This window comes from Chelon labrosus (assembly GCF_963514085.1).
Source record: "Chelon labrosus genome assembly, chromosome: 21".
NCBI classification, from domain to species: Eukaryota; Metazoa; Chordata; class Actinopteri; order Mugiliformes; family Mugilidae; genus Chelon; species Chelon labrosus.
Genome location: NC_140354.1, coordinates 24,425,430 through 24,452,826, shown reverse-complemented (window position 1 = coordinate 24,452,826; position 27,397 = coordinate 24,425,430). Strand labels below are relative to the sequence as shown.

Here is a 27,397-nt window from a genome sequence, read left to right as displayed (position 1 = left end):
ACTGTTTCTCCTCTTGCTCCTCTTCTCTCCTCTTCTCTCCCTCCGTTCCTCCTGGTTCCTTTCCCACCATCTTTTCCCCTCTAGATATATTTTTCTAATCGCCACCCTGAAGTTCATCGTGATCATCCTGGCCGCCGGGATGGTGGCCTTCATCGGGGCGGTTATCTGCATCATCGCTGCCGTTCACACCGGATCCTCCAGAGCCGCCGCGGCGCAGCGGCAGCCGCCCGCCGACAACCACTCTCTGTACCCGGACTCCGCGGCGCAAAGCCCCGCTGCGGGCGGCTCCGTGGCCCGGCCCGGGTCTCTGGGAGCCCTCCACGGATCCGAGACGCCCGAATCCGAGGCTCCGACCTTCCACATCGGGCTGGGCGGAGTGGACGGGGTCACCGGACTCACCGGACACGACCCCACGGTCAGCCGACTCATCTGCACCCCGATCCCCGCCGGAGAGTGCAACCCCAAAAACTTTGAGCAACAAGCGGACGACCCGGCGCTGTACGCGGGGGAGGACTGGGGCTACCTCCGGAACACCGCGGACGAGCTCCGGCAGACAGTGCTGCAGCAGAAGGACCAGATCCTGACGGACCAGAGGACCATCCGGGAGCTCAGCGGGAAGCTGTCCGAATGTGAGAAGGGGCTGGACGGCAGAGGCAGCGAGGAGCGACGCGGGTCTGCGGCGGGGCTGCGCGGAGGAGCAGGCGCCCCGGAAGAGGCGCACCTGGAGCGGGTGATGGTGCGGGACAGCCCGGCCTCTGCGCACGACGGCGGCCGCTTCCTCACCGTGAGAGCCGTGGACGATCTGGAGCAGGCGATCAGCCAGCTCCAAGACCGGATAGAGAGGCTGGAGGTAAAACACTGAGCCACGAACAGCTGACAGGTCTAAAGGTTGGTCTAGTAGGAGGAGATCAGGTCCAGTCCCACGACAAGGAGGTCTACACAGGAGCAGCTCAGTCTGATGATGATGATGATGATGATGATTATCAGTGAATGAATCTGATCACTTGTCTTTGTGTGTCTGATGAATCCCAGCTGATCCTGATCAATAGTCAGTAACTCCTGACTAGTGTTTATATCCTCCTCCTCCTCCTCTTCCTCCTCCTCCTTAGTAGATCCCTGACCTCCTTCCTGCTGCAGCGTCCTGGATTTAAAAGGAGATCAGTTAAATCCTCCTCCTGCTCCTCCTCCTTCTCCTCTGAGCTCAGTAAATAATAACTTCTCTCTGTGATTCACTTTGCTCCTGTCAAACTGACTCCATCTAAAGATGATGAACCTCCTCCTTCCTGACTCCTCCTGACTCCTCCTAACTCCTTCTAATTCCTCCTGACTCCTCCTGACTCCTCCTAACACCTCCTAACACCTCCTGACTGTTCCTGACTCCCAGACGATAGATTAGGCGCCAATAGCTAGAGAAGCTCTGTATAAACTTAAAACCACTTCCCACAATGCACTGCAACAATCTGCAGCCGCAGCCACTGGAAATAAACCCGTATAAATAAATCATCATCCTCTTCAGAAGAGGAAGGACGAGGAAGAGGAAGAGGAAGGACGAGGAAGAGGAAGAGGAAGAGGAAGAGGAAGGACGCTGTTTGGAGATTTGGATAATGTTTCTCCTCAGAGTTCCTCTGTTGTCTCTTCATATTTCAGCTCCATTGTCTCCAGTAGGAAACAACATTTCCCATGATGCTCTGCTGGTGGTGGCACAGTGGTGTGGTGGTTAGCACTGATGCCTCACAGCCAGAAGGTTCTGGGTTCTAATCCATGTTCCGACTGGTTCCTTTCTGTGTGTAGTTTGCATGTTCTCCCTGTGTCTGCGTGGGTTCTCTCCACACACGATCCTTTACAGTTACAGAAGATGAATGAATGAATGAATGAATGCTCTGCTGCTGTTCTCCTTCAGAATCTGAGAACTGAAATGAGCTGGTTGGTATTAATTAGAACCCGTCAGAGAGAAACATAGCTAGCTTAGCTTAGCTTAGCTTAGCTTAGCTAGCTAAGGATGGATGGAGAGGATTCATGTCGTGGTGCCCCTGGTGACATGTCTGTTGACCTGAGGGGTGATTTGGTGGAGGTCATGACTAATACTTTTCCATGTGTGGATTTCATCATGTAGAGATTTATTCTCTGAGTCCAACAGGTCAAAGACTTTCTCAGTGAGTAAAGGAACTCCCGCTCAGGACGTCCTGTTGTCTTTTAGATTCAGAGTCTGCTGATGGTAAAGTTGATAGAGATGAATAAACAGCTCAGACAGAGAGGAGAGTGTTTCCTTACTCTGTACTCTGGATTCTAACCTCTGCAGTCAGACATCGGACCGTTTAATCACAACCAGACGGACGGCAGCTCTCCAGGAGAACCAGAGGGGGACGGCCCAGACAGGACGGCTCATCCAGGGCACAAAGCTGCAGCCGACAGGCCCTGGAAGGTGGAGGAGTTGGAGGGTCAGCTGGAGAGGAAGGTGGAGCTCCTGAAGAAAGAGAGAAAAGCCTTGAGGCTGGAGACAGAGAAACACAGACAAGCAATGGACCAGAGCATCAATAAACTCCAGCAGCGAGTCTCAGGGCTGGAGGAAGGTAAGGTATCTGCATCACTACAGAAAAACAAGAGACTTCCTCTTAATCTAATCAGGCCACAGGGTTTCTGTGAGAAGATGAATAAATGAATAAATTAATGACCAAACAGACTGTGAGATTCTCTGGACTGGTTTCTCTTTAAAGGGCTGCGTACTTTCCCAGAAGGCTTCAGACTGTCCTTCCCAACACGCACCGACTACATGTTCGCTGTGGTGAGAAGCTCCATCCCAAAACTCAGGGCCTTCACCGCCTGCCTGTGGCTACGGTCCTCTGAGCAAGGCATTGGGACGCCGTTGTCTTATGCTGTTCCTGATCAACCCAACGAGCTGGTGCTGCTGCAGGGGCTGCATGCTCCAGCTGAGCTGTTGGTCAACGATAAGGTAGCTTCACGTCAGGGTTCATGTTTCAGAGTCTGTCATCATCACGTTCTTCATCACATTCTTCTGTGGAACCACAACAATCACACAAATATGTTTAATGAGGTAACCAGCAGTTATCTGGGTCTAGTTTTCCTGCCCTGTTCCGTTGGTTCTAGTCGGACCAGAACTATAACTAGAACACCAACGATTTGGAGCTCTTCCCACCCTCCCAGCTAATGGTAGCTCTTCCTAGCTTCATAGCCTCCCAGCTAACAGTAGCTCTTCCTAGCCTCCCAGCTAACAGTAGCTCTCCCTAGCCTCTCAGCTAATGGTAGCTCTTCCTAGCTTCATAGCCTCCCAGCTAACAGTAGCTCTTCCTAGCCTCCCAGCTAATGTTAGCTCTTCCTAGCTTCATAGCCTCCCAGCTAACAGTAGCTCTTCCTAGCCTCCCAGCTAACAGTAGCTCTTCCTAGCTTCATAGCCTCCCATCTAACAGTAGCTCTTCCTAGCCTCTCAGCTAATGGTAGCTCTTCCTAGCTTCATAGTCTCCCAGCTAACAGTAGCTCTTCCTAGCCTCCCAGCTAATGGTAGCTCTTCCTAGCTTCATAGCCTCCCAGCTAACAGTAGCTCTTCCTAGCCTCCCATCTAACAGTAGCTCTTCCTAGCCTCTCAGCTAATGGTAGCTCTTCCTAGCTTCATAGCCTCCCAGCTAACAGTAGCTCTTCCTAGCCTCTCAGCTAATGGTAGCTCTTCCTAGCTTCATAGTCTCCCAGCTAACAGTAGCTCTTCCTAGCCTCCCAGCTAACAGTAGCTCTTCCTAGCCTCCCAGCTAACAGTAGCTCTCCCTAGCCTCTCAGCTAATGGTAGCTCTTCCTAGCTTCCTAGCCTCCCAGCTAATGTTAGCTCTTCCTAGCTTCATAGCCTCCCAGCTAACAGTAGCTCTTCCTAGCCTCCCAGCTAACAGTAGCTCTTCCTAGCCTCCCATCTAACAGTAGCTCTTCCTAGCCTCTCAGCTAATGGTAGCTCTTCCTAGCTTCATAGCCTCCCAGCTAACAGTAGCTCTTCCTAGCCTCTCAGCTAATGGTAGCTCTTCCTAGCTTCATAGTCTCCCAGCTAACAGTAGCTCTTCCTAGCCTCCCAGCTAATGGTAGCTCTTCCTAGCTTCATAGCCTCCCAGCTAACAGTAGCTCTTCCTAGCCTCCCAGCTAATGGTAGCTCTTCCTAGCTTCATAGCCTCCCAGCTAACAGTAGCTCTTCCTAGCTTCATAGCCTCCCAGCTAACAGTAGCTCTTCCTAGCCTCCCAGCTAACAGTAGCTCTTCCTAGCCTCCCAGCTAACAGTAGCTCTTCCTAGCCTCTCGGCTAATGGTAGCTCTTCCTAGCTTCATAGTCTCCCAGCTAACAGTAGCTCTTCCTTCCTTTGTTGTGTCATGGTCCTCAGACACAGCGACTGAATGTAATGTAATGTATGTCTGTAGTACGAACCCTTTCCTGATATAAAATGAGGGCTAGTGTGTATATATCTGTGTGTTTTTGTAAACTGTGGACATCACATAATGATCTTAGAAGAGTTTCTACTTCCTATAAGGTTCAGCCTCGTCCCCGGGGACAAATATCCCTGAGTCTGAGGCAGGACACTGACAGAATGTCTCCGGGTTTAAAGATGCATCTCTACCTTGGTTCCTAGGTGGCGCCGTTGCCTCTGAACCTCTCCAGAGGCAGCTGGCAGCACATCTGTGTGAGCTGGACCCAGAAGGAAGGAGCGTGGCAGGCCTACCAGGGGGGGAAGCTGAGGGGAGAGGGCCATGGACTGGCAGCCGGACATCACATCAGATCTGGAGGTGTCCTGGTCCTGGGACAAGAGCAGGTAGTTATCATTCATGTTTGAATGAATGAATGAAGGTTTGTCTGATTAGCAGTTGGTAAAGATAGACCGGTGGTCCCTTCAGTCTACTGCTACTGTCCAGTCCTCAAGAAACAAAGACTTGAATGAGACACAGTCAAGCAACAGACCAGGGGTCACCCAGATTCTACCAGAGGAGGACATTTATATTACACACACCTCCTTCCAACCATCTAACAGGCTTGTTTCTGTGCAGGATTCTCTGGGTGGAGGGTTCGACTCCTCCCAGGCCACGGTTGGAGAGATGTCCCAGGTGGGTGTTTGGGACCGGGTCCTGTCGTCCAACCAGGTGTCCAGCTTGGCTCGCTGTGGCAGGGTAACCCAGGGCAGTGTGGCCCCATGGACCGAGACCGGAGTGGAGGTTTACGGTGGCGCAACCAAGGACCCGGGGGAGCCTTGTAGTAAACACAGAAGGAGCTCTTAGTGACCCCCAGGGCCCGAGGAGGCCCCCAGGGGTCTGAGTTCACCATGAGGAGTCTCTAAAAACTGGATGTGGCATGGCAGGTGTAAATTTATGTGATGTGAGTCAAAGGTTTGCAGTTACTTCACCAAACCATCCTGGAGGTCCACCTGGAACCAGCAGCCATAAACACACAGTAGGGGTTAGGTAGCATGCTCAGTTAGCATGCATAGCTAGCATGCTCAGCTAGCATGCTCAGCTAGCATACTAGCTGAGCATGCTAGCTGACTGCAACTCTGACCTTTAAAGAAAGCATTTTCTTGTCCAGAGCCATTGATATGAATAGAGTCAGAGCCAGAGTCAGAGTCGGGGTCGGGGTCGGGGTCGGGGTCGGGGTCAGGATCATATTATGTCACACTAATGAGGTTCGTTAGTTAATGAGCTAGCGTTAGCATTCATGAGAGTCTTGAATCTTCTCATCTCTCGACAAGAAAGCATTGAATCGTTTCCTTTAAACCGCTGAGGTGACAGCGTTGAGGCGATGGCGTTCAGCATTGTCTCTGAATCTAATGACTGTTGACCTCCACTGAGGGTCGACCTCCATTGAGGGTCGACCTCCACTGAGGGTCAACCTCCACTGAGGGTCGACCTCCATTGAGGGTTGACCTCCACTGAGGGTTGACCTCCATTGAGGGTCCACCTCCACTGAGGGTTGACCTCCACTGAGGGTTGACCTCCATTGAGGGTTGACCTCCACTGAGGGATGACCTCCATTGAGGGTCCACCTCCACTGAGGGTTGACCTCCACTGAGGGTTGACCTCCACTGAGGGTCCACCTCCACTGAGGGATGACCTCCACTGAGGGTCGACCTCCATTGAGGGTTGACCTCCACTGAGGGTCCACCTCCACTGAGAGTCCACCTCCACTGAGGGTTGACCTCCACTGAGGGATGACCTCCATTGAGGGTCCACCTCCACTGAGGGTCCACCTCCACTGAGGGATGACCTCCACTGAGGGTCCACCTCCATTGAGGGTTGACCTCCACTGAGGGTTGACCTCCACTGAGGGTCCACCTCCACTGAGAGTGGACCTCCACTGAGGGTGGACCTCCACTGAGGGTCCACCTCCACTGAGGGATGACCTCCACTGAGGGTCCACCTCCATTGAGGGTTGACCTCCACTGAGGGTTGACCTCCACTGAGGGTCGACCTCCACTGAGGGTGGACCTCCACTGAGGGTGGACCTCCACTGAGGGTCCACCTCCACTGAGGGTTGACCTCCACTGAGGGTCCACCTCCACTGAGGGTCGACCTCCACTGAGGGTCCACCTCCACTGAGGGTTGACCTCCACTGAGGGTCCACCTCCACTGAGGGTCCACCTCCACTGAGAGTCCACCTCCACTGAGGGTTGACCTCCACTGTGGAGGTCGTGTAGAGCAGCAGGGAGGTCATTAAGGGCTGTGGCAGCTTCAGGTGATGGAACATGTTGGACAGAGTGGAGGGAATGTTAAGTAGCTGATGATGAAAGACAAAGGAAAGACTTGACTCTGGTTGCTAGTGATGCTACGATGTTTTCACCTCTGCATGATTAGTTCATCTTTAAATGTTCCGTCAGTGTGAAGTGTTGTTTGAAGCCAAGACGTCTGTCTCTATTAAACTAAACAGTTTTCCTCTTAAGGCAGTTACATACTCCACCAGTAACAAGCTGATGACATTTTGTTCTCACGGCTTGTTCTCAACACATCAGTCAGGCAGAACTTTGTTCTGGTGTGTTGTCCGGCAACTATTCTGTGATTGGTCAGAAACTAGAGTGGGTGTGGTGAATGTGGAAAGGTGGGAATGCTAGCGGCCTCCCTGTGAGCTAATCTCTCCTGGGTGGAGATCACACTGTACGTGGGTGGATGAATCCACACATGAACGGCATGATCCAACAGACACGCTCGTCAGAACAAACGGCCGACATCCAAACATAATAAGAAAAGTGCGTCTTGTTGTCCGTCTCCCACAATGCTTAGCGCGTGTGATGTTGCTGCAGTGGGAGGGGCCTATGACAACTTCCCCTAGAGTTATCCTCATGAGGTATAAATGACCTGACCAGAACAAACTTTGTTCTTGTTCTCTCAGCCTGTCAGTTCTTGTGGAGTACGTAACAAGCTTTAGTCTGGACCAGTTTGTGATTCACTGTGGTCATTTTAATTAATTACATGGTTTCTCTGTGATGTGATGATACATTCCATGCATGACCTGAACTGTTGGTACGAGACTCTAAATGTTCACCTGTCCCTCCTCAGAGGAAAGTGCCTGTCAGATTTCACTTGACTGTATAAAGCTCCACGTCCACATCTCTCTTCTATTGTTCTGTATTTGTGCCGTGTTCAAAGTTCAACCTTTATTAAAGTCCTCATTTCTCATCCACAGCCTGAACTGGTTTTATTTCCGTAACAAAACACCGGGACAAAAGTCTGGAGGCGTCCTCCCCAGGTTCATGAGAAATGAGTCAAAACTCTTTTAGACGAGGGTCTGTTCCTGTCCCGTAGCTTTTAGACGAGGGTCTGTTCCTGTCCCGTAGGTTTTAGACGAGAGTCTGTCCGTTCCTGTTTCTATCCCCATCCATCCGTCTGATCAAATCTGAGCCTGAACTGAACTTTACTGACACAGCTTCAATATAAAGTAAATGTAAATACAAGAGCTACGCCCTTTAAGTTTATATTTTATAGTTTTATTTTATTTATACAGTAACTCACTGAACATTTCTACTCTTAATATTTTTATCTGTTCTTCTTCTTCAGTATCAGCCTCTCACGTATCATCATCATCATCATCATCATCATCATCATCACCTCTATCTGGAGTTCTTCTTGTTCCTCTTATTTTAATTCTCACACCTCTCTCTCTGTCTCTCTGTCTCTGTCTCTCTCTCTCTCTCCTCTCTCTCTCTCTCTCTCTCACTCTCTCTCGCTGTCTCTCTCTCTCTCTCTCTGTCTCTCTCTCTCCTCCTCACCCACTCGTCTTCCTCTCCATCGTTCCTCCAGACTCGACAGGTTTTCTGACAGAAGAAGAGAAGGAGGCTCTGACGTTTCCAGACTGTGACAGAACTGACTCTTTAAAAGTGTTATTCTTAATTTCTCTGAACAAATCTTTTATAACTTGTTATTGTTTTAAATCCTAAAGTTTTCAGGAGAACACAAGGACTAAAGTTAGAACGTTAGTAGACATCAGTCTCTTGCTGGCCGGGACAGGTCCAGGGCCGGGACAGGTCCAGGGTCGGGACAGGTCCAGGGCCGGGACAGGTGCAGGGTCAACAAGTGAGTCCAGATTTATTTAATGTTGATGAAATCAGGAAGTGAAGTTTGACCCTGGAGGCTGACTGACACCATTTCACAATAAGAGCATCTCAATGAGACTGTTTCACAATAAGAGCATCTGAATGTGTTTAATGTGAAGTGTAGGTGAGGGTATAATTATAATAATATAAACATTATAATAATAGTGATTATTTCTAACCAACATTACAATAAAGAGAGGTAATAAAACTGATGCAAATGACCTGACCTTAATATATAATATCATATAATAATTACATCGCAGTCTGGAGGTAAATAAACCTTGAGACATTCAGTCTGACTCTTCTTCATCATCGTCACCTTCATGTTTCCTCTCCATGGTGTTTTATTTTAGTCAGACCTGATCTCAGCCTTCATCTCAGCCAGTTATACCCTCCTCCTCCTTATGTTCTCTTCCTGGAGCAGGTAATCCACCCACTCAGCTCCACATGGTCCAGCTTCCCACAGAGGATCCATCTGGACCGGAACGAGCTCCCGGTCCTCGTCTCAGATCTACCGTCTGTTTAAACTCTGAGGAGACTCCTGCTTTTAAATTAACCACAGAGAGATTATACAGTCTGTGTAGATTATAGATTATACAGTAAACATTACACATTATAGACTATATATTATAGATTATGCACTGTAGAGTATAGATTATACATTATACACTATAGAGTACAGATTATAGTTTATAGATTATACACTATAGAGTATAGATTATAGATTATACATTATAGATTATAGAGTATAGATGACTGAAGATATGAATGAGTCTGGGTCCAGTTCTGCTGCAGGGACATGAACACATGATCGTAGTTTAAAGTTTGTAGGTGTTACACACAGTGAACACACACATGAACACACACACATGAACACACACATGAACACACACACATGAACACACACATGAACACACACAAGAACACACACATGAACACACACACATGATTACAAACAAGAACACACACATGAACACACAGAGACGAGCTGAGCTCTGATCACTTTCATTAACACCATGTTTAAATGTTTGTGTCTCTGAAAGACCTCTGAGGACATGATCAGTGTCCCAGGACAGATGTGAATGAAGGACAGGAAGACTCCCTCCAGCTGTACCGAGCTAATCATCTAAACAACATCTGAGTTCTGAGACAATCTGATGAATTATTGAAAGAACTCTGTCCCTGTCCCTGTCCCTGTCCCTATCTGTATGTCTCTGTCTCTGTCCCTATCTCTCTCTGTCCCTGTCCCCATCTCCCCACTGACATCAGCTGGAAGTCAGCAGGTTGGTCCAGGAGCTATCCACCTATCACAGAGAGGATATGTGTCATGTGACCAGCTCTATTTATCTCCTTCCTGAACATGAACATATCAGTCCTGGTGTCTGCAGCCAGAGACAGATTGTCCCATGTGGAGAGATGAAGATCAGTTTATCCTACAAGCTGTCAGCCTGAGAGGGAGGAGGAGGAGGGTGAGGATGAGGGAGGGTGATGGAGGAGGAGGAGGAGGAGGAGGAGGAGGAGGGTGAGGAGGATGTAAATCTGTTCACATCAAACTAGTTGGTATTCAACACCTGTGTCCTCCTCTCTCTCTCTCTTTATATTTCCACCTTCATTCCTTCCTCTTTGTCTTTATTTGTCTCCGCCCCCATCCCAGGACACACACACACACACACACACACACACACACACACACACACACACTAGAGATGAAATATTCATGGCCTATGGATGGATGTGTGAGCACAGCAGCAGCAGCAGCAGCAGCAGCAGCAGCAGCAGCAGCAGAGCCTCAGGACTCAGTGCTTTCAAAGACTTACAGAGACCGGGGGGGGGGGGGGGGGGGGGGGGTTGGCTGAAGATGAAGAGCTGGTGAGAGAGAAACAGACATGATGATGATGATGATGATGAAAGGCTCGGCTCAGATTTTCACATTGCTGTTTTTTTTCCAATTACTAAAACTCAGTTTTGCAAACTAGGCTGGTTTTATCAAAACACTTAAGACAATTCACAAAAACACTAAACCCAGACTGATAAATATAGAATATAGTAATATCAGATATATTTACATTGGAGTGAACAAAAACAGTCAATGTGCAGATACATAGAAATAAAAGAGGCAGGACATCTAATTATGCAGCACCGTGATGGACAGCTGGTCTGGCCATGACGACTCGTCCTCATCTCAGGTAGTATCATCCCACACTGAGGAAAGAAGCGTCATGCCTCCTCCATGGCCTAAAAGGCTGCCGGTCCTATACCTTCTGTCACCATGTTGAAAAGAACTCTTCAATGGGGTTGAGAAATGGTGAGTATGTGCAGACCAGTTTGGGACGGGGACTGCCTGATGAAAGCTCACATTGTCCCATACTACAAGGTACTGGTTTCTTTGATGTTCTGCATCATTCACATGCTCTGGAGTTTGTCCATAAAGACAGATATTTAACCCACAGTAGAGTAAATAGTACAGGGTTAGGGTTAGGACACAGCCATTAAAGTAAACAGGTATCACCAACTGACTCACCATGACATGAGCTGTACTACAGAGTGTGATAGAAGGTTTGGTTACATACCTGTCCCCTGGTCTAAATGTCTGGAGGACAGAGGTGGCACGTCTCAAGTTGGGCTACACTCTCTGTCCAGACTCTCTCATTCAGCTCATGGTTGATGACATGATCAGCTGACGTCACTCTGATTTCAGCTGGAAGCCATGAACTTCTCTACCAGCTCTACCTCTACCTCTCACTCTTCCTCCCCCTCTCATCCTCACCCTCACCCTCCCTCTTCCTCTCTCTGCAACGTCTTCTGTTGTGGTGCTCACCTGTGGTCTTTTTGCTTACTAACCACTGAGGTGTTATCCAGGTGTATGTATGAATGGCAGTGTGACTTTATGTCAGATTGTTGTGTCTTATTCAGAGAAACGTGTTCAGTGCATTTACAAAGTGACATGAGAAGAGGTTTTGTTGTCTGTCTGTCAGTTTAAATAATTGTGCTGTGTACGTTATTTTAGTGTGTTAGCAACTGGAAACAACTGGAAACATGAAGATCAGGACCAGGAGCAGGTCTGAGAGGCATTCACGGAGCAGGACCAGGTCTGAGAGGCGTTCAGGAACCAAGACCAGGTCTGAGAGGCATTCAGGGGTCAAGACCAGGTCTGAGAGGCATTCAGGGACCAGGACCAGGTCTGAGAGGCGTTCAGGGACCAGGACCAGGTCTGAGAGGCGTTCAGGGATCAGGACCAGGTCTGAGAGGCATTCAGGGACCAGGACCAGGTCTGAGAGGCATTCAGGGACCAGGACCAGGTCTGAGAGGCATTCAGGGACCAGGACCAGGTCTGAGAGGCGTTCAGGGATCAAGACCAGGTCTGAGGGGCGTTCAGGGGTCAAGACCAGGTCTGAGAGGCATTCATGGAACAGGACCAGGTCTGAGAGGCGTTCAGGGATCAAGACCAGGTCTGAGAGGCGTTCAGGGGTCAAGACCAGGTCTGAGAGGCATTCATGGACCAGGACCAGGTCTGAGAGGCGTTCAGGGATCAAGACCAGGTCTGAGAGGCGTTCAGGGGTCAAGACCAGGTCTGAGAGGCGTTCAGGGGTCAAGACCAGGTCTGAGAGGCATTCAGGGACCAGGACCAGGTCTGAGAGGCGTTCGGGACCAATGCTAGGTCTGAGAGGCGTTCAGGGGTCAAGACCAGGTCTGAGAGGCATTCAGGGACCAGGACCTGGTCTGAGAGGCGTTCGGGACCAATGCTAGGTCTGAAAGGCGTTCAGGGGTCAAGACCAGGTCTGAGAGGCGTTCGGGGACCAATGCCAGGTCTGAGAGGCGTTCAGGGACCAGGACCAGGTCTGAGAGGCGTTCAGGGTCTCCTCCTGTGGTCCAGATGTGATCTTAAACTCTGTTTGTGTGTGTAAGCATCAGGATGAAGAACAACAAAGGTTTCAACATGTCAACAGTGTTAAATAGAAGTACTGCTAAATCCTCACAAATGCTACATGTTAATGCTACATGCTAATGCTACATGCTAATGCTACATGCTAACGCTACATGCTAACGCTACATGCTAATGCTACATGCTAACGCTACATGCTAATGCTACATTTAAAGACTGAACATAGTTAAATATTTGTGTGTCTTTGTGTGTCTTTGAGAATATCAACTACCCTCCGAATCTCTGGGTTTATTCAGTTGGGGGGACATTTATTGGGCTTCACAACTTTAAGAGGGTTCAAACTTGTTCAGGATCAGGATCAGGCTCAGGGTCAGGGTAAGGATCAGGATCTGGGTCGGGACTAATCCAGACCACATCACCTCTCTACAGCGTGTCCAGTGATCCTCTTCTTCTAGCGGAGGGTCAGGATGACCCGGGTCACTGTAACACACCAGACCAGATCTCTGTTTGCTCTGCAGACCACATGACCAGAGACAAACACTGATCCAGTCTGATCGTCCCGGGACACAATGAACACATGAAACCTGAACCTCTAGAGAGGAGAAGCTCTGGAGGAGAAAGAGATGTAAGTGATTCATCTGGTCTGAAGAGATTAATTTAACTAGTGTCAGGGTTTCTGAGAGGAGACAGAGGATCAGCTGGGCTTTACTGGGACACGTCTCCGTCCTCAGGTCCTTTGGTTCTGTTGAGTTTAACTAAACCAGGGTCAGCTGATTTTTCAGATTCAGATTCAGAAAACTTTGTTTGTCCCCGGGGGGCAATTTAAGGCACAGGTGAGCAGCTTAACGTGCAAGTACAGACATTTTAAGGTGTAAAAGAGACAGAAACAGAACAGGATACAAAATACAAAGTATCTACAAGTTACTCTGCTATGAATGTGATGACTGTCCAGAATATCTATAGAGAATGTAAACAGACTGTAGAAGGTGCAAATGAAACTCTAGCACCACTGGACCTGTGTTCATCAGAGGTCAGGTGTGTTGATCAGAGGTCAGGTGTGTTGATCAGAGGGCAGGTGTGTTGATCAGAGGGCAGGTGTGTTGATCAGAGGTCAGGTGTGTTGATCAGAGGTCAGGTGTGTTCAGGTGTGTTCAGGTGTGTTGCTCAGAGGGCAGGTGTGTTGATCAGAGGTCAGGTGTGTTGATCAGAGGTCAGGTGTGTTCAGGTGTGTTGATCTGGGAATGATTCCTGAAGACAGGTGTGTCTCACCTGTCTTCAGGAATCATTCAGGATGGTGTTAACAAGCCGACCCTCACCTCCTGTAGTCTGTAGTTTGAATCCCAGGTTCTGACCCGCTCTGTGTTCTTTCGTTCTTCCTCCAGGATGACGAGTAGAAGCCTGAGTCCATCTGCCCGGTCCATCTGTCTGTCTCTGGCCTGTCTGTCTCTGGTTGTCCACCTCCTTCTGGCTGGTTTCTGCCTCTCAGTCCTCCAGACCATCTGTGTCCTTCCCTCCTCCTCCTCCTCCTCCTCCTCTTCTTCGTCTGCTGTCTCCCCCACAGATAAGCTGCCATCAGACCTCCAGAAGGAGCAGCATCCAACACCAGCTCATAAAGAAGGAGGCTCCTTCAAAGAGAGGAGTGGAGAGGTCAAAGGTCATTCAAAGCTGGAGGAGCTGTTCAGACATGAACTGTACAACCTGCCAGGTCCAGATCTGCAGCCAGACGACTGGCTCCTGAGGCTGAGGACGGATGGAGGACAACTAGGGGAGGAAGAGGAGGAGGAGGAGGAGGTGGAGGAGGAGGAGGAAGAGGAGAAGGAGGAGGAAGCCAGCGGCAGTCAAAGGTAAGAGAAACTAAAAGCTGAGTTTAACATCTCCTGGCTCCCCCTGACTCTACCAGACAATCAGAGGACCTAGTCAGTCCTAGTCAGTCCTAGTCAGTCCTTTTATCCATGTGCTCTCTCTCTGAAGGCAGAGTGCCAGTCATGAGGAAGACTATGATGAAGTGTCCTGGACCAGTGATGCAGAGACTCATCCTCCTTGGCTTCGTTTCCACCTGGGCATCTCTCGCTGGGAACTGTTCAACAGGAAAGACCTGGATCAGTTGACTCACTATCTGGCAACACAGCGCATCCTCGGTGCTGGTGAGTAGATTAAAGACTGTTTCTGTTAATAACTCTGAACTAGTGGCAGAGGGTTAGGGTTAACACGCTTATAACATGCTTATAACACGCTTATAACACGCTTATAACACGCTTGTAACACGATTATAACACGCTTATAACACGCTTGTAACACGCTTATAACACGCTTATAACATGCTTATAACACGCTTGTAACACGCTTATAACATGCTTATAACACGCTTATAACACGCTTATAACACACTTACAACACGCTTATAACACGCTTATAACACCCTTATAACATGACACTGGTACGTAGCTGTAGAGCTCAGAGGAACATGTGACAGGAAAGATCTGTTATAACTGACTAATCTGAGAGAAGAAAACAGAGGAGACAGACATTAGATGGAGGACATGGAGGACATGGAGAACATGGAGAAGTGGAGGACATGGAGGACATGGAGAAGTGGAGGACATGGAGGAGTGGAGGACATGGAGGACATGGAGAAGTGGAGGACATGGAGGAGTGGAGGACATGGAGGACATGGAGAAGTGGAGGACATGGAGGACATGGAGGACATGGAGAAGTGGAGGACATGGTGGACATGGAGGACATGGAGAAGTGGAGGACATGGGGAACATGGAGAAGTGGAGGACATGGGGGACATGGAGGACTCATGAATCGATGTGGTGAAGCTGACTCACTGAGCATCTTTCAACATGTAAACTGATCAGCCATAACATTACGACCACTGACGGGTTCATCACCTGGTGTTCTTCGTGATTCATGTGGATCTTACTCAGAACAACACAACAACTGATCAGGACCAGTCAGAGAACATGAACAATGTCCCTATAGAACCCAGAGACTAATGTCCTGGTACCTGACACCACAGGACGTCCCCTGATGAATCAGAACTGTTTCAGAGGTCCAGGGAGACATGGACACCTTCAGGCCGGTGGTCTTAATGTTGTGGCTGATCAATAAACAGGACAGGGTGTAAAAGTAAATGCTGGTTCTAAGTGGATCAGAGTCACGTGACTGTTCAGTGGCTGCAGGTCAATAAAGAACCTGGTTCATGTCTAAATGGCGCCTCCTGCTGGAGGAGCAGCTGTAACACAACCTGGTCTCCACGTGAGTCCCCCACATGTCTTCTAATGTCTTGTCTTTCTGTTTCAGTCCAGAAGACCGGTGGCACTCAGCTCAAACTGCTTCTGTCCTTCTCCAATCATGGACAAGCTCTACTTAAACCCAGGAGGTGAGACACGTCCTGCTCTGTCTCCGTTTGTCCTTCACTGACTGATTCATTTCTTTCTTTCTGTGTCTCTGTTGGACAGACAGTCCAGAGACGCAGAGACAGATGTTAACCTCTTCTACTTCTCAGACTTTGAGAGACACAATGCAGAGATCGCTGCCTTTCACCTGGACAGGTAAGGAGACAGAATCAGTCCAACTCTGGAGACACTAGTTCATTAGGACATGAGTCAAAGACAAGGCGTCTCACTGGATGCTGACAAGAAGCATTGACAGAGGACAGAGTTTGATCTGGACACAGTCAAATAATAATAATCTGTCTCCATGTTTCCTCCCATCTGTCACTGTCTCCATGTCTCCTGCCATCTGTCTCTGTCTCCTGCCGTCTGTCCATGTCTCAGGGTGCTGGGCTTTAACAGAGTTCCTCCGGTGGTCGGTCGACTCGTCAACGTCACCTCAGAGATCAGAGACGTCTCCACCGACCACCGTCTGTCCAGGACCTTCTTCACGTCCCCCGGTACGTCTTATCAGACCTGTTGGTCTGTCCATCTGTCTGTCTCTCTGAGCTGTCTCTCTGAGCCGTGTCTCTGTCCATCTGTCTGTCTCTCTGACAGTGTCTCTGTGTCTCTGACCGTGTCTCTGAGCGTGTCTCTGTCCCTCTGCCTGTCCCTCTGACTGTGTCTCTATCTCTCTGAGCATCTCTCTGTCCATCTCTCTGCCTCTCTGTCTGTCTCTCTGACGTGTCTCTGAGCGTGTCTCTGTCCCGCTGTCCCTCTGTCTGTCCCTCTGACTGTGTCTCTATCTCTCTGCCTCTCTGACAGTGTCTCTGTGTCTCTTACAGTGTCTCTATCTCTCTGAGCGTGTCTCTGTCCCGCTGTCCCTCTGTCTGTCCCTCTGACTGTGTCTCTATCTCTCTGCCTCTCTGACAGTGTCTCTGTGTCTCTTACAGTGTCTCTATCTCTCTGAGCGTCTCTCTGTCCATCTCTCTGCTTCTCTGTCCCTCTGTCTGTTCCTCTAACCGTGTCTCTGTCTGTCTGAGCATTTCTCTGTCCCTATGACTGTGTGTCCGTGTCTCTGACCGTGTCTCTGTCCCTCTGTCTGTCCCTCCAGCTGGGAACATGTGTTTCTATGGACAGTGTGAGTACTACTGCTCTACAGAGCACCCAGTGTGTGGTCAGCCTCAGCTGCTGGAGGTGTCCCTGGCGGCCATGTTGCCGGACCTCAGCCTGGCGCCCCGCAGGTCCTGGCGGTCGCCATGGAGACGGTCCTACAGCCGCACCAAGCTGGCCAAGTGGGTTCAAGGGTCGTTCATCATCTGATCTAGTCCCTGTCCATGTCCACCAACTTAAACGTCACCCTAAATACCACCTTAAATACCACCTTAAATGCCACCTTACAGGGTACGATGGTTATAATCTCCATTAACAGTGACTGTCTCCATCCGTCTGTCCTCAGGTGGGAGAAGGACATGTCCTTTTGTGACACAGTGAAACAAACGCCCCCCTACGACCGTGGCTCTAGACTACTGGACGTTGTGGACATGTCCGTCCTGGACTTCCTGACGAGTCAGTGCTGTCTGTCCTGTATCAGTATCATTAGCATTATTAGCATCATTAGCAGCTTTAGCATCATTAGCAGCATTAGCATCACTGTCTGACCCTGGGTCCACTGACAGGCAACATGGACAGACATCACTACGAGACATTTGACAAGTTTGGCAACGACACGTTTCTGCTTCACCTGGACAACGGACGAGCGTGAGTCGTCCTCTAAGACTCGTCCTCTAAGACTCGTCCTCTAAGACTCGTCCTCTAAGACTCATCTGATTGGTTTAGTCCTTCTGAAAACTTCACCTTGATCTAAAATGTGTCTCAGGTTTGGACGTCACTCACAGGATGAACCCTCCATTCTGGCTCCTCTACAGCAGTGCTGCAGGTAAGACCAGGACCAGGACCAGGACCAGGACCAGGGTCAGACCAGACCAGACCAGACCAGACCAGATCCTTTTCCTGATGCACTTTTGTCCCCCTAGGATCCGTCGCTCCACCCTCCTCCGTCTGCGCCTCCTGTTGCTGCCTGACTTCCGTCTGAGTGACGTGATGAGGGAGTCGCTGGCCCAGGACCCCCTGGCAGGTGTGGCCCCCCTCCTGTCAGAACCACACCTGTCTGCTCTAGACCGCCGGCTCACCGCCATCCTGCAGGTGGTTCAGGTCTGTCAGGAGGAACACGGGGATGTGGTCTACAATGACCTGGAGGGATCTGATGAGATCATAATAAATGTTTAACTCAGAGAGTCTGTGTCTGTTTCTGTTCACACTGATCTGGTCCAAGTCCTCTTAGTGTCCTGAGGGGATCAGGGAGACGCATCAGAACCAGTAAATCATCACGTGTCTAACTCTACATGAGTCATCATCCGCTCATCGTCACGTTCACGGACCTCTGCGCTCTAGTTCACGCTCCAGCTGTGCGCGCTCCAGCCGTGCGCGCTCTCGCGGGCGGGCTGCGGCGGACTTTCGGTTTCCTAACGTCACTGGGAGGAGGAAGCGTCAGAGGCTCCGACCCGAGAAGAGACAACTTCCGGGAGCAGAGGTCTGGTCTGGTCTGGTCTGGAGGGCCCCGATGGATCCGCTGGACTTTCTGGACTCCAAGGAGCTGCTGCGGTTCTTCCACTGCCGTAAAACGGAGCTGTCCTGCATGGAGAACCCGCACACGTTCCTGAACCAGCTCCGGGACTACAACCTGGTCCCCGAGGACAGGTACAAGGTGAGGACACCTGGAGGGAGAAGAGCGGGCGGGACAGCACGGGACTGTGTTAGTGTTCGTGTAGTTGTAGTTTTTATTTCTGTAATAAAACAGTCAAATGAATTCTTCACTGTTTATTAAACCGTCTTTTCAATAACAGGCAAAGTATTAGCAGTTAATTAAGGTTAACAGAATAATGATATCAGTATATATATAATATGTACTGCATGTACCTTAAAGACATATTTAGTATACATGCAGTGTGACTTGAATTTATTTACACATCTAAAGAAGTTCAGGAGGTTTTCTGATGGTTCCTCTCTCAGGATTTATTCTGAAGAAGAACCTGAAGAAAAAATGTGTTTTCAGAATCAGTGTGATAAACTTGACCCAACAGGACAAACACATATCAGAACATTTTAGGTTCTCACGTCAGCAGACTAGGAGAACTAGGAGGAGTTCAGTTAAACACGACGCCTGTCCTCTGCACAGAGAGACAACAGTTAATGTTATTTAAATGAAAGGATCCAGCTCCACTCTGGGTGTCACAGGTAACTTGTCACATTATATCAACATCAGAAGAGAAACAACGTAATGCAACTCAGTGTTAAACTAAAACCATCAAACATGAAGATCTGTACTTTAAGGTCGGCTAGCTAACGTTAGCTGAGTCCAGTCTGATGAGAACGACTCAGTCCAGTTAATGAAGACCTTTACCCTGTGCTAACAAGCTAAATAAAACTGGTTCTCACTGTTACTCCACCACATGGATGAATGACATGAGTGGACTCTCTTCATTGTTCTGATTCGTCTCACAGTAACGTCCTGCATTTAGATAGAACAACAACATAATAACCTGTAAATACGTCCAGATGTTTGTCTCAGTAGAAGGAGCAGAAGAAGAACATGATGAACATTTAATGAACAACCTGAAACATCTTTAAAATAATTCTACTGTAGTTCTGTCCTCAGACATGAAGGTGTATTACACATTCTGATGGTTTGTCTTTAACAGACCTGGGTCTGATGGTGGTTGTGTCCAGCTGCTGCTCGTGGACCAGTAAAGACTTGTACTGATGTTGTGTTTCTGTGGAGCAGAAGGTGATTCGTATGAAGAGCAGAGAAAACCTGAAGAAGGCCATCTATGAGATCCTGGACTGGATGGAGACACACCGCTGCCAACACATTCCCACCTTCTGGAAGTGTGTCTTCAAGGACGTGACGCTGAACCAGTACCCGACCCTGAAACACCTGAGGAACTGTCTGATGGACGGTGAGACCCCAGCTCTGAGTGGATTCAGTCAGCATGAGTCCTCAGTGGTGGACGCTGTAGCTTCAGACAGACAGACAGCAGCTAACTGAAAGAAAGAACAAACAGGTTCAGGTTCATTTGGATCAATTAAACAAGAAAGCAAAAACATCTGCTTCAGCATCAAGAGATAAACCCACGGTTCAACCCATCTGATCACCTCTGGTCTCACCTGATCACATCTGGTCTCATCTGATCACATCTGGTCTCAACTGATCACATCTGGTCTCATCTGATCACATCTGGTCTCATCTGATCACATCTGGTCTCACCTGATCACATCTGGTCTCACCTGATCACATCTAATCTCACCTGTCCATCTCTAAGTCCCTTTGTCTACACCTGGTCTTAATATAAGACAAAGACTCAGATTAGACCTGAACCCTGGAAGCTTCATCCTCAGAGGAACCAGGTCTTTATTACTGAGTTGATTCTAGTTCAGATTAGTTTCTTGTTTAGTTTGGTTCTCAGCTCCAAGACCAGAACCTTTTAAAAGTCTCTCATTACTAATGAACAGACATCACTGATTCATGTGATCATTTCTAATGAATGGTTGAATGATCAGATCACATCAGGACAGATGTTAATGTGAGGTCATGTCTCAGACTCCAGATGTTCAGATCTGGACTCTCTTCATTTCAGGGTCTTACCACTTTGACTCTCAGCTTCCTGAGAAGGTGGAGAAGGAAGAGAGAGCCAAACTGACCACAGAGGAAGAGGAGGAGGAGGAGGAGGAGGAGGAGACAAAGTCAGTGAAGAAGAGGAAGCTGAGGAGGAGGAGCCTGTGCACTGATGAAGAGGAGCAGCCTGGTCCTTCATCACAGCTGACTCCAGGTCAGAGGAAACGCTCCAAGAAGCTCCACTTCTGTAGGTCACTCCTCCTCCTCCTCCTCTTCCTCCTCCTCCTCTTTCTCCTTCATCAGCCTGACTGCACGTTGTCATGGTTTTCAGTGTTTTCCTGGTGTTTCCTGATTTTATTTTGTAAAGTTCTTCCTCTGTGTTCCTTGTCTGGTTTTACTTCCTGTGTTTTTCCCCTTTGATTGTTGGATTTAACTTTTACTTCCTGTCTCTGTCCCTCTGTGATGTCACTCACCTCTCTTGTCTTGTGTCTTTTGTATGGGTGCTCCTCCTCCTCTCTATGGGTGAGTGCATATATAACCCTCCCTTGTCCCTGTGTCCCTTTGTCAGGTTGTCTGTCCTGCTGTGTTACCCCCTCTGTCCACCTTTAGTTCCTCGTGTTCTCAAGGTCTTGTTTTGGTTTTGATCCTCAGCTGATTATTCTGCACTTATTTTACTTTGAGTTCCTCCTCCTTCCTCTCTTAGTGTCTTGGGTCCTGCTTCACCACAAACTGTGACACATGTTACATTCATCTGTCCGCCTGTCTGTCCATCTGTCCATCCGTCCTTGGTGACCCTGTCCAGCTGTGTGTCCAGATTCATCCTCCTGTTAGACCCGTCTTATTATTTCGTCTAATTGCAGAATGTCTTTGCGTCCTAGCATCTCCACTGAAGAAGGGACAGAAGGAGGACATTTGGACATGGCCTCTCTATGCATCCCAGCTTCCTGTTGAATGTGGGAACCTGGAGGGAACACTGCAGAGACGGAGACTGGCTGAAGGTCAGACACCGTGGAGCTGGAGGTGAATGAATGAATGTGTGTTTGAGTTTGACTGTCTTCTCCTGGATGTCTCAGGACAGAAATGCATCCGGGTCCAGGAACAGTGGTTGACTCCCACTGAGTTTGAAAAGGCTGCAGGAAAGCAGAGCTTCAAGAACTGGAAGCTGAGCATCCGCTGCAGAGGAACTCCTCTGGGGAAACTCCTGCAGGTTAGTTGAAGAGTTGATCAGGAAGTGTTTTCATGTCTTCTCATCAAATGATTTCACTTCGCTGCAGGACGGACACCTGCAATCAGGAAGCTACAGAAGTAAAAAGGTAAAAAGCTGAACTGAGGATTAGAAAAGAATTCTTTTTGTTTTTAGTGATTCTGACTTTGACATTCTGTCTTCAGGCCAAGAAGTCTCTGTTTGCATCGGCTCATTTAAGCACAGGTGAGGATTCATGGCTTCATACAAATAATGAAACACCTGGTTCCTCATGTACATCTGTAATATTCACTGAGATCTGATTCCGTTCAAATGTGCTGCTTTTAATCCTGTAGAGGAAGATGAGGATGAGGAGGGTGACCAGGTGTCCTCCAGTGAGAGAAGGCGTTCTACAGATGGTACATTCACATGGACAGTAGGTCATGTATGATGCTGACAACACGTGTGTTCCACAGATGAAGATGAAGATGAATATGAAGAAGGGATGGAGGAGCAGACGAAGAGCAGGAAGGTGGTGTTCAGAGTTTCCTGTGGAGCTGCAGCTGGAACATTACACCAAAATCGATTTGCATCAGGTGACTACATCAGTCTCAGGCTGGAGGACGGAGGTCAAGGCGTTAAACTCAAAGACACGTCTCCTCTGGACCGTCCACAGGTTCTCGAGGGAAGAGCATCCGGACGGAGACGGCCTGGTTGAGCCCGGAGGAGTTCACGGAGGAGGCGTTGGGGCGGAGCGACGTCAACTGGAAGAGAGACATCGAGTGGGAAGGAAAACCTCTCAGTGTGCTCATAGAGGTGACCAGGGTCAGGGTGGTGGTGGTGCAGGGTGGTGTTACAGGGTGGGGGTGGTAGAGGGTCAGGGTGGTGGTGGTAGAGGGTGGTGGTAGAGGGTTAGGGTGGTGTTACAGGGTGGGGGTAGAGGGTGGTGCAGGGTGGTGTTACAGGGTGGTGTCACAGGGTGGGGGTGGTAGAGGGTCAGGGTGGTGTTACAGGGTGGGGGTGGTGGTAGAGGGTGGTGGTAGAGGGTTAGGGTGGTGTTACAGGGTGGGGGTAGAGAGTGGTGGTGGTGGTGTTACAGGGTGGTGTTACAGGGTGGGGGTAGAGGGTCAGGGTGGTGTTACAGGGTGGGGGTGGTAGAGGGTCAGGGTGGTGGTGGTGCAGGGTGGTGGTAGAGGGTTAGGGTGGTGTTACAGGGTGGGGGTAGAGGGTGGTGGTGGTGTTACAGGGTGGGGGTATAGGGTCAGGGCTGGTGGTAGAGGGTCAGGGTGGTGTTACAGGGTGGGGGTAATAGAGGGTCAGGGTGGTGGTGTTACAGGGCGGGGGTAGAGGGTGGTGCAGGGTGGTGTTACAGGGTGGGGATGGTGGTAGAGGGTCAGGGTGGTGTTACAGGGTGGTGGTAGAGGGTCAGGGTGGTGTTACAGGGTGGTAATAGAGGGTCAGGGTGGTGTTACAGGGTGGTGGTAGAGGGTCAGGGGGGTAGAGGGTCAGGGTGGTGTTACAGGGTGGGGGTAGAGAGTGGTGGTGGTGGTAGAGGGTGGTGCAGGGTGGTGTTACAGGGTGGTGTTACAGGGTGAGGGTAGAGGGTGGTGTTACAGGGTGGGGGTAGAGGGTCAGGGTGGTGTTACAGGTGGTGTTACAGGGTGGGGGTAGAGGGTGGTGTTACAGGGTGGGGGTAGAGGGTCAGGGTGGTGTTACAGGGTGGGGGTAGAGAGTGGTGGTGGTGGTGTTACAGGGTGGTGGTAGAGGGTGGTGTTACAGGGTGGTGGTAGAGGGTGGTGTTACAGGGTGGGGGTAGAGGGTCAGGGTGGTGTTACAGGGTGGTGTTACAGGGTGGGGGTGGTAGAGGGTCAGGGTGGTGTTACAGGGTGGGGGTAGAGAGTGGTGGTGGTGGTGTTACAGGGTGGTGTTACAGGGTGGGGGTGGTAGAGGGTCAGGGTGGTGTTACAGGGTGGGGGTAGAGGGTGGTGTTACAGGGTGGGGGTAGAGAGTCAGGGTGGTGTTACAGGGTGGTGTTACAGGGTGGGGGTAGAGGGTGGTGTTACAGGGTGGGGGTAGAGGGTGGTGTTACAGGGTGGGGGTAGAGAGTCAGGGTGGTGTTACAGGGTGGTGTTACAGGGTGGGGGTAGAGGGTGCAGTCTGTGACACATTAAGATTCTGGGAGGGAAATCAGAGGAAGAAGTCTTTGTTAAGACATTCTGTCTCCTTCTGTCTTCATCTGTCTCCTGTCTCATTGTGTCTCAGTCTGTCTCATTGTGTCTCATTGTGTCTCCTTCTGTCTCCTTCTGTCTCCTTCTGTCCTCTGCAGGAGGACGTCCTGAAGGTCCATCCAGATCTGTGCTCCTGTCCTCTGTGCAGACCGAACCCTTCTGACCTGGTGAGTGTGATGAACTCTGATTCTGTGTCTGATTAGACGTTACTGATGGAGAACCTGTTCTTCACAGGAGAATCAGAAGAACGATGACGAGTGCTGCATCTGTAGAAGTCAGGAGGAAGAGGATGAGGAGGAGGAGGGGGAGCTGGTGGTGTGTGACGACTGCCCTCGATCCTTCCACCAGAAATGTCACCTGCCTCATGTTGAAGACGACTTGTTGGGGTGAACATCTTGTTCCTGAAAGTTCCTCTAACGTTTAGACAACGGTTCTTTGAGGATCTGACCTCAGATCAGTTTTTAGTTGGCCTGGTCTCTCAGTAAATCCTCCTCCTCCTCCTCCTCCTCATCCTTCTCCTCCTCCCTGGTGTGTGGTCGTTCACAGAAATAAGACAAATCAAAATGTCAGAGTGCTACTGTTTCCTGTCCTCAGGTGGTAGAGATCTCATTTAGATGTGTCAACGTTATTACAAAAACATAAACTTATAAAACTCATCTTCATCATGTGAATAAATCCTGACTGAACCCAGAGGCTCAACCTGACGCCTGCTTTGAATCCAGATTGTAGTCCTCACCTGGAGGGGGCGCTGTCCCAGAGAACTCTGGGAGTCTGAGTATCTGAGTATGTTCATGATGGCTGAAGAAGAAGAAGAAGAAGAAGAAGAAGAAGAAGAAGAAGAGGGAGGAGTTACTGAGAGACCAGGAAATGATTTCAGACCAGTGACAGGTGACGAGGTCTGGAGCTAGTCAACAGGTCAAAGGAAGGTCCCGTCAGAGACATAAACGTGTGTCTCTGTGTGTGTGTGTGTGTGTGTGTGTGTGTGTGTGTGTGTTTGCAGGGAGGACACCCCATGGTTGTGCACATTCTGCGTTTACCGAACCAACCAGGACTTTTTCAAGGAGCTGGACGGTTCAGTGGTGTCCCGTCAGATATCGGAGCACATGCTGGTAAGTGGTTCTTCTTCATGAGACAGGACATCCCTGAGACCTGATCCCTGAGGAGACATGTGGACAGACACGTAGAAGAGTCTGAAATGATCCAGTCAGGTCTGTCATCCAGAGGAGCAGATGTTAAAGAGTCTGATGGCAGAGATCCGTCTCTGGGTGAAGGAGCTAAGGTCCAACTGTCCATCATCTGTCCCCCTGTCTTCCTGTGTCCACAGCAGTGCCAGTACCTCCTGCTGTTTCTGTGCTGTGCTGATGAGGAGCAGGTCTTTGCTGCCAACCCGTTGCTCTATGTGAGTTTGTCTTCATGATCATGGGTCAACTCCCCAAGGAGTGTTTCCCTCTGTTATCTGAACCCATGTCCCCCACAGCTGGACGACTACTCCACGTTTGTCCAGACCCCCATGTGGTTGGGTAAAATAGCAGACAAGCTGCAGAAGAAGCAGTACCAGACGGTGGGACAGTTTGTCTCTGACGTCCAGCTCATTTTCACCAACTGTGCCTCATACAACCAGGTGAGAGTCGGTGGATGAAGATGGTCTGACGTGATTTAATTTGAATTAATCTGATTTCATCTGATAATCTGAGACTGTGATGATGTTTTTCCAGAATAATGATGAATTCCTGGCGAAAGGCGACCGACTGAAGAAGTTATTTGACGCAGAGTTTGAGAAGGTCTTCAAAGTCTGTGACCGGACGTCTGACTTGTGAAAACCTGAATCTAAAGTTAAACCAGATATGAGGCTGTCTGTGTATACGGCCACCACATGTTTACATACACTGTGTTAAAAGACACATAAACATTTTGAAGAAGAAAGTAATAAGAAATAACTTCTCTCTCATTACTTTGGCATTTAGCAAATAGAAATAATTTCAGTAATCCTAACTGACCTAAAACAGGAGAGGTTCAGTCTGAATTAACTTCAGACAGTGAGGAAAAATGTTTATGTCTTTTAACAGTGGATGTAAACATCTGGTTTCACCTGTATTTACCTGTATCATGATTTACCTGTATCATGTCTACTAACACAAAGAACCAAAGCCTCTGACACTGAGGACTAAACTTGTATAAATATGAACATTAAAGTCATTTCCTGTTTCTGCGTCTGCGTCTCAACATGTTCATACATGTTTTATTAAAGTTCAGACTCTCAGCTTTAATTTGAAGGTTTTCACATCCAACCTGGAGCACAGGTGGAGGAACTACAACCGTTAAGACACAGGGACAAATTAAATGTTGATTTTTAATCCTTTGTCCAGAATCCTATGACTGAGACGTCTCTCCAGGTGTTCAGTCTCCAGGTGTAGTCTGGTCTCAGGTGTTCAGCCTCCAGGTGTTTAGTCTGGTCTCAGGTGTTTAGTCTGGTCTCAGGTGTAGTCTGGTCTCAGGTGTTTAGTCTCCAGGTGTAGTCTAGTCTCAGGTGTAGTCTGGTCTCAGGTGTTTAGTCTGGTCTCAGGTGTAGTCTGGTCTCAGGTGTTTAGTCTCCAGGTGTAGTCTAGTCTCAGGTGTAGTCTGGTCTCAGGTGTTTAGTCTGGTCTCAGGTGTAGTCTGGTCTCAGGTGTGTAATCTGGTCTCAGGTGTAGTCTGGTCTCAGGTGTTTAGTCTGGTCTCAGGTGTAGTCTGGTCTCAGGTGTGTAGTCTGGTCTCAGGTGTAGTCTGGTCTCAGGTGTGTAGTCTGGTCTCAGGTGTAGTCTGGTCTCAGGTGTTTGGTCTCAGGTGTAGTCTGGTCTCAGGTGTGTAGTCTGGTCTCAGGTGTAGTCTGGTCTCAGGTGTTTAGTCTGGTCTCAGGTGTAGTCTGGTCTCAGGTGTTTAGTCCGGTCTCAGGTGTTTAGTCTGGTCTCAGGTGTGTAGTCTGGTCTCAGGTGTTTAGTCTGGACTCAGGTGTAGTCTGGTCTCAGGTGTGTAGTCTGGTCTCAGGTGTTTAGTCTGGTCTCAGGTGTAGTCTGGTCTCAGGTGTTTAGTCTGGTCTCAGGTGTGTAGTCTGGTCTCAGGTGTAGTCTGGTCTCAGGTGTGTAGTCTGGTCTCAGGTGTAGTCTAGTCTCAGGTGTAGTCTGGTCTCAGGTGTTTGGTCTCAGGTGTAGTCTGGTCTCAGGTGTGTAGTCTGGTCTCAGGTGTAGTCTGGTCTCAGGTGTTTAGTCTGGTCTCAGGTGTAGTCTGGTCTCAGGTGTTTAGTCCGGTCTCAGGTGTTTAGTCTGGTCTCAGGTGTGTAGTCTGGTCTCAGGTGTTTAGTCTGGACTCAGGTGTAGTCTGGTCTCAGGTGTGTAGTCTGGTCTCAGGTGTTTAGTCTGGTCTCAGGTGTAGTCTGGTCTCAGGTGTTTAGTCTGGTCTCAGGTGTAGTCTGGTCTCAGGTGTTTAGTCTGGTCTCAGGTGTAGTCTGGTCTCAGGTG

General features: G+C 49.3%; 3 protein-coding genes across 5 annotated transcripts; all 3 read left to right on the top strand.

The window, feature by feature from the left end:
- Positions 1-139: 139 nt before the first annotated feature.
- Positions 140-5,508, top strand: nptxra (neuronal pentraxin receptor a; the record flags this gene model as incomplete). The annotated part of the gene is made up of 5 exons (XM_084571007.1): positions 140-850; positions 2,300-2,570; positions 2,715-2,950; positions 4,616-4,795; positions 5,028-5,508. The coding sequence occupies 5 exons, from the start codon at positions 140-142 to the stop codon at positions 5,253-5,255; spliced, it is 1,626 nt and encodes a 541-aa protein (XP_084427133.1). The 3' UTR covers positions 5,256-5,508.
- Positions 5,509-13,681: 8,173 nt separating this feature from the next.
- On the top strand, positions 13,682-18,106 carry LOC311506754 (extracellular serine/threonine protein kinase FAM20C-like; the record flags this gene model as incomplete). The annotated part of the gene is made up of 11 exons (XM_084570820.1): positions 13,682-13,698; positions 13,823-14,224; positions 14,412-14,584; positions 15,747-15,825; positions 15,905-15,997; positions 16,223-16,338; positions 16,932-17,112; positions 17,277-17,386; positions 17,497-17,578; positions 17,697-17,756; positions 17,854-18,106. 11 exons carry the CDS (start codon positions 13,682-13,684, stop codon positions 18,104-18,106), a joined length of 1,566 nt encoding a protein of 521 aa, XP_084426946.1.
- Positions 18,107-18,271: 165 nt separating this feature from the next.
- On the top strand, positions 18,272-26,383 carry LOC311506880 (nuclear body protein SP140-like). 3 transcript variants are annotated; one of them, XM_084571004.1, is made up of 16 exons: positions 18,272-18,584; positions 19,662-19,836; positions 20,515-20,706; positions 21,371-21,490; positions 21,566-21,699; positions 21,767-21,805; positions 21,882-21,921; positions 22,032-22,070; positions 22,152-22,271; positions 22,352-22,491; positions 24,002-24,070; positions 24,138-24,289; positions 24,904-25,012; positions 25,228-25,302; positions 25,381-25,524; positions 25,619-26,383. In XM_084571004.1, exons 1-16 carry the CDS (start codon positions 18,441-18,443, stop codon positions 25,718-25,720), a joined length of 1,794 nt encoding a protein of 597 aa, XP_084427130.1. In that variant the 5' UTR covers positions 18,272-18,440; the 3' UTR covers positions 25,721-26,383. The 3 variants fall into 3 exon arrangements, with proteins under 3 accessions (XP_084427130.1, XP_084427129.1, XP_084427131.1); XM_084571003.1 differs by having other exon boundaries at positions 20,515-20,739; XM_084571005.1 differs by lacking the exon at positions 20,515-20,706.
- Positions 26,384-27,397: the final 1,014 nt, after the last annotated feature.

What these genes read in the sequence shown, in the direction of transcription:
- LOC311506880 (XM_084571003.1), top strand. Translation starts at nt 18,441, where the DNA reads ATGGATCCGCTGGACTTTCTGGACTCCAAGGAGCTGCTGCGGTTCTTC. An exon ending in CTCTGGGGAAACTCCTGCAG is followed by an intron (nt 21,700 to 21,766) that starts GTTAGTTGAAGA and finishes ACTTCGCTGCAG; the next exon opens with GACGGACACCTGCAATCAGG. An exon ending in ATCGGCTCATTTAAGCACAG is followed by an intron (nt 21,922 to 22,031) that starts GTGAGGATTCAT and finishes TTAATCCTGTAG; the next exon opens with AGGAAGATGAGGATGAGGAG.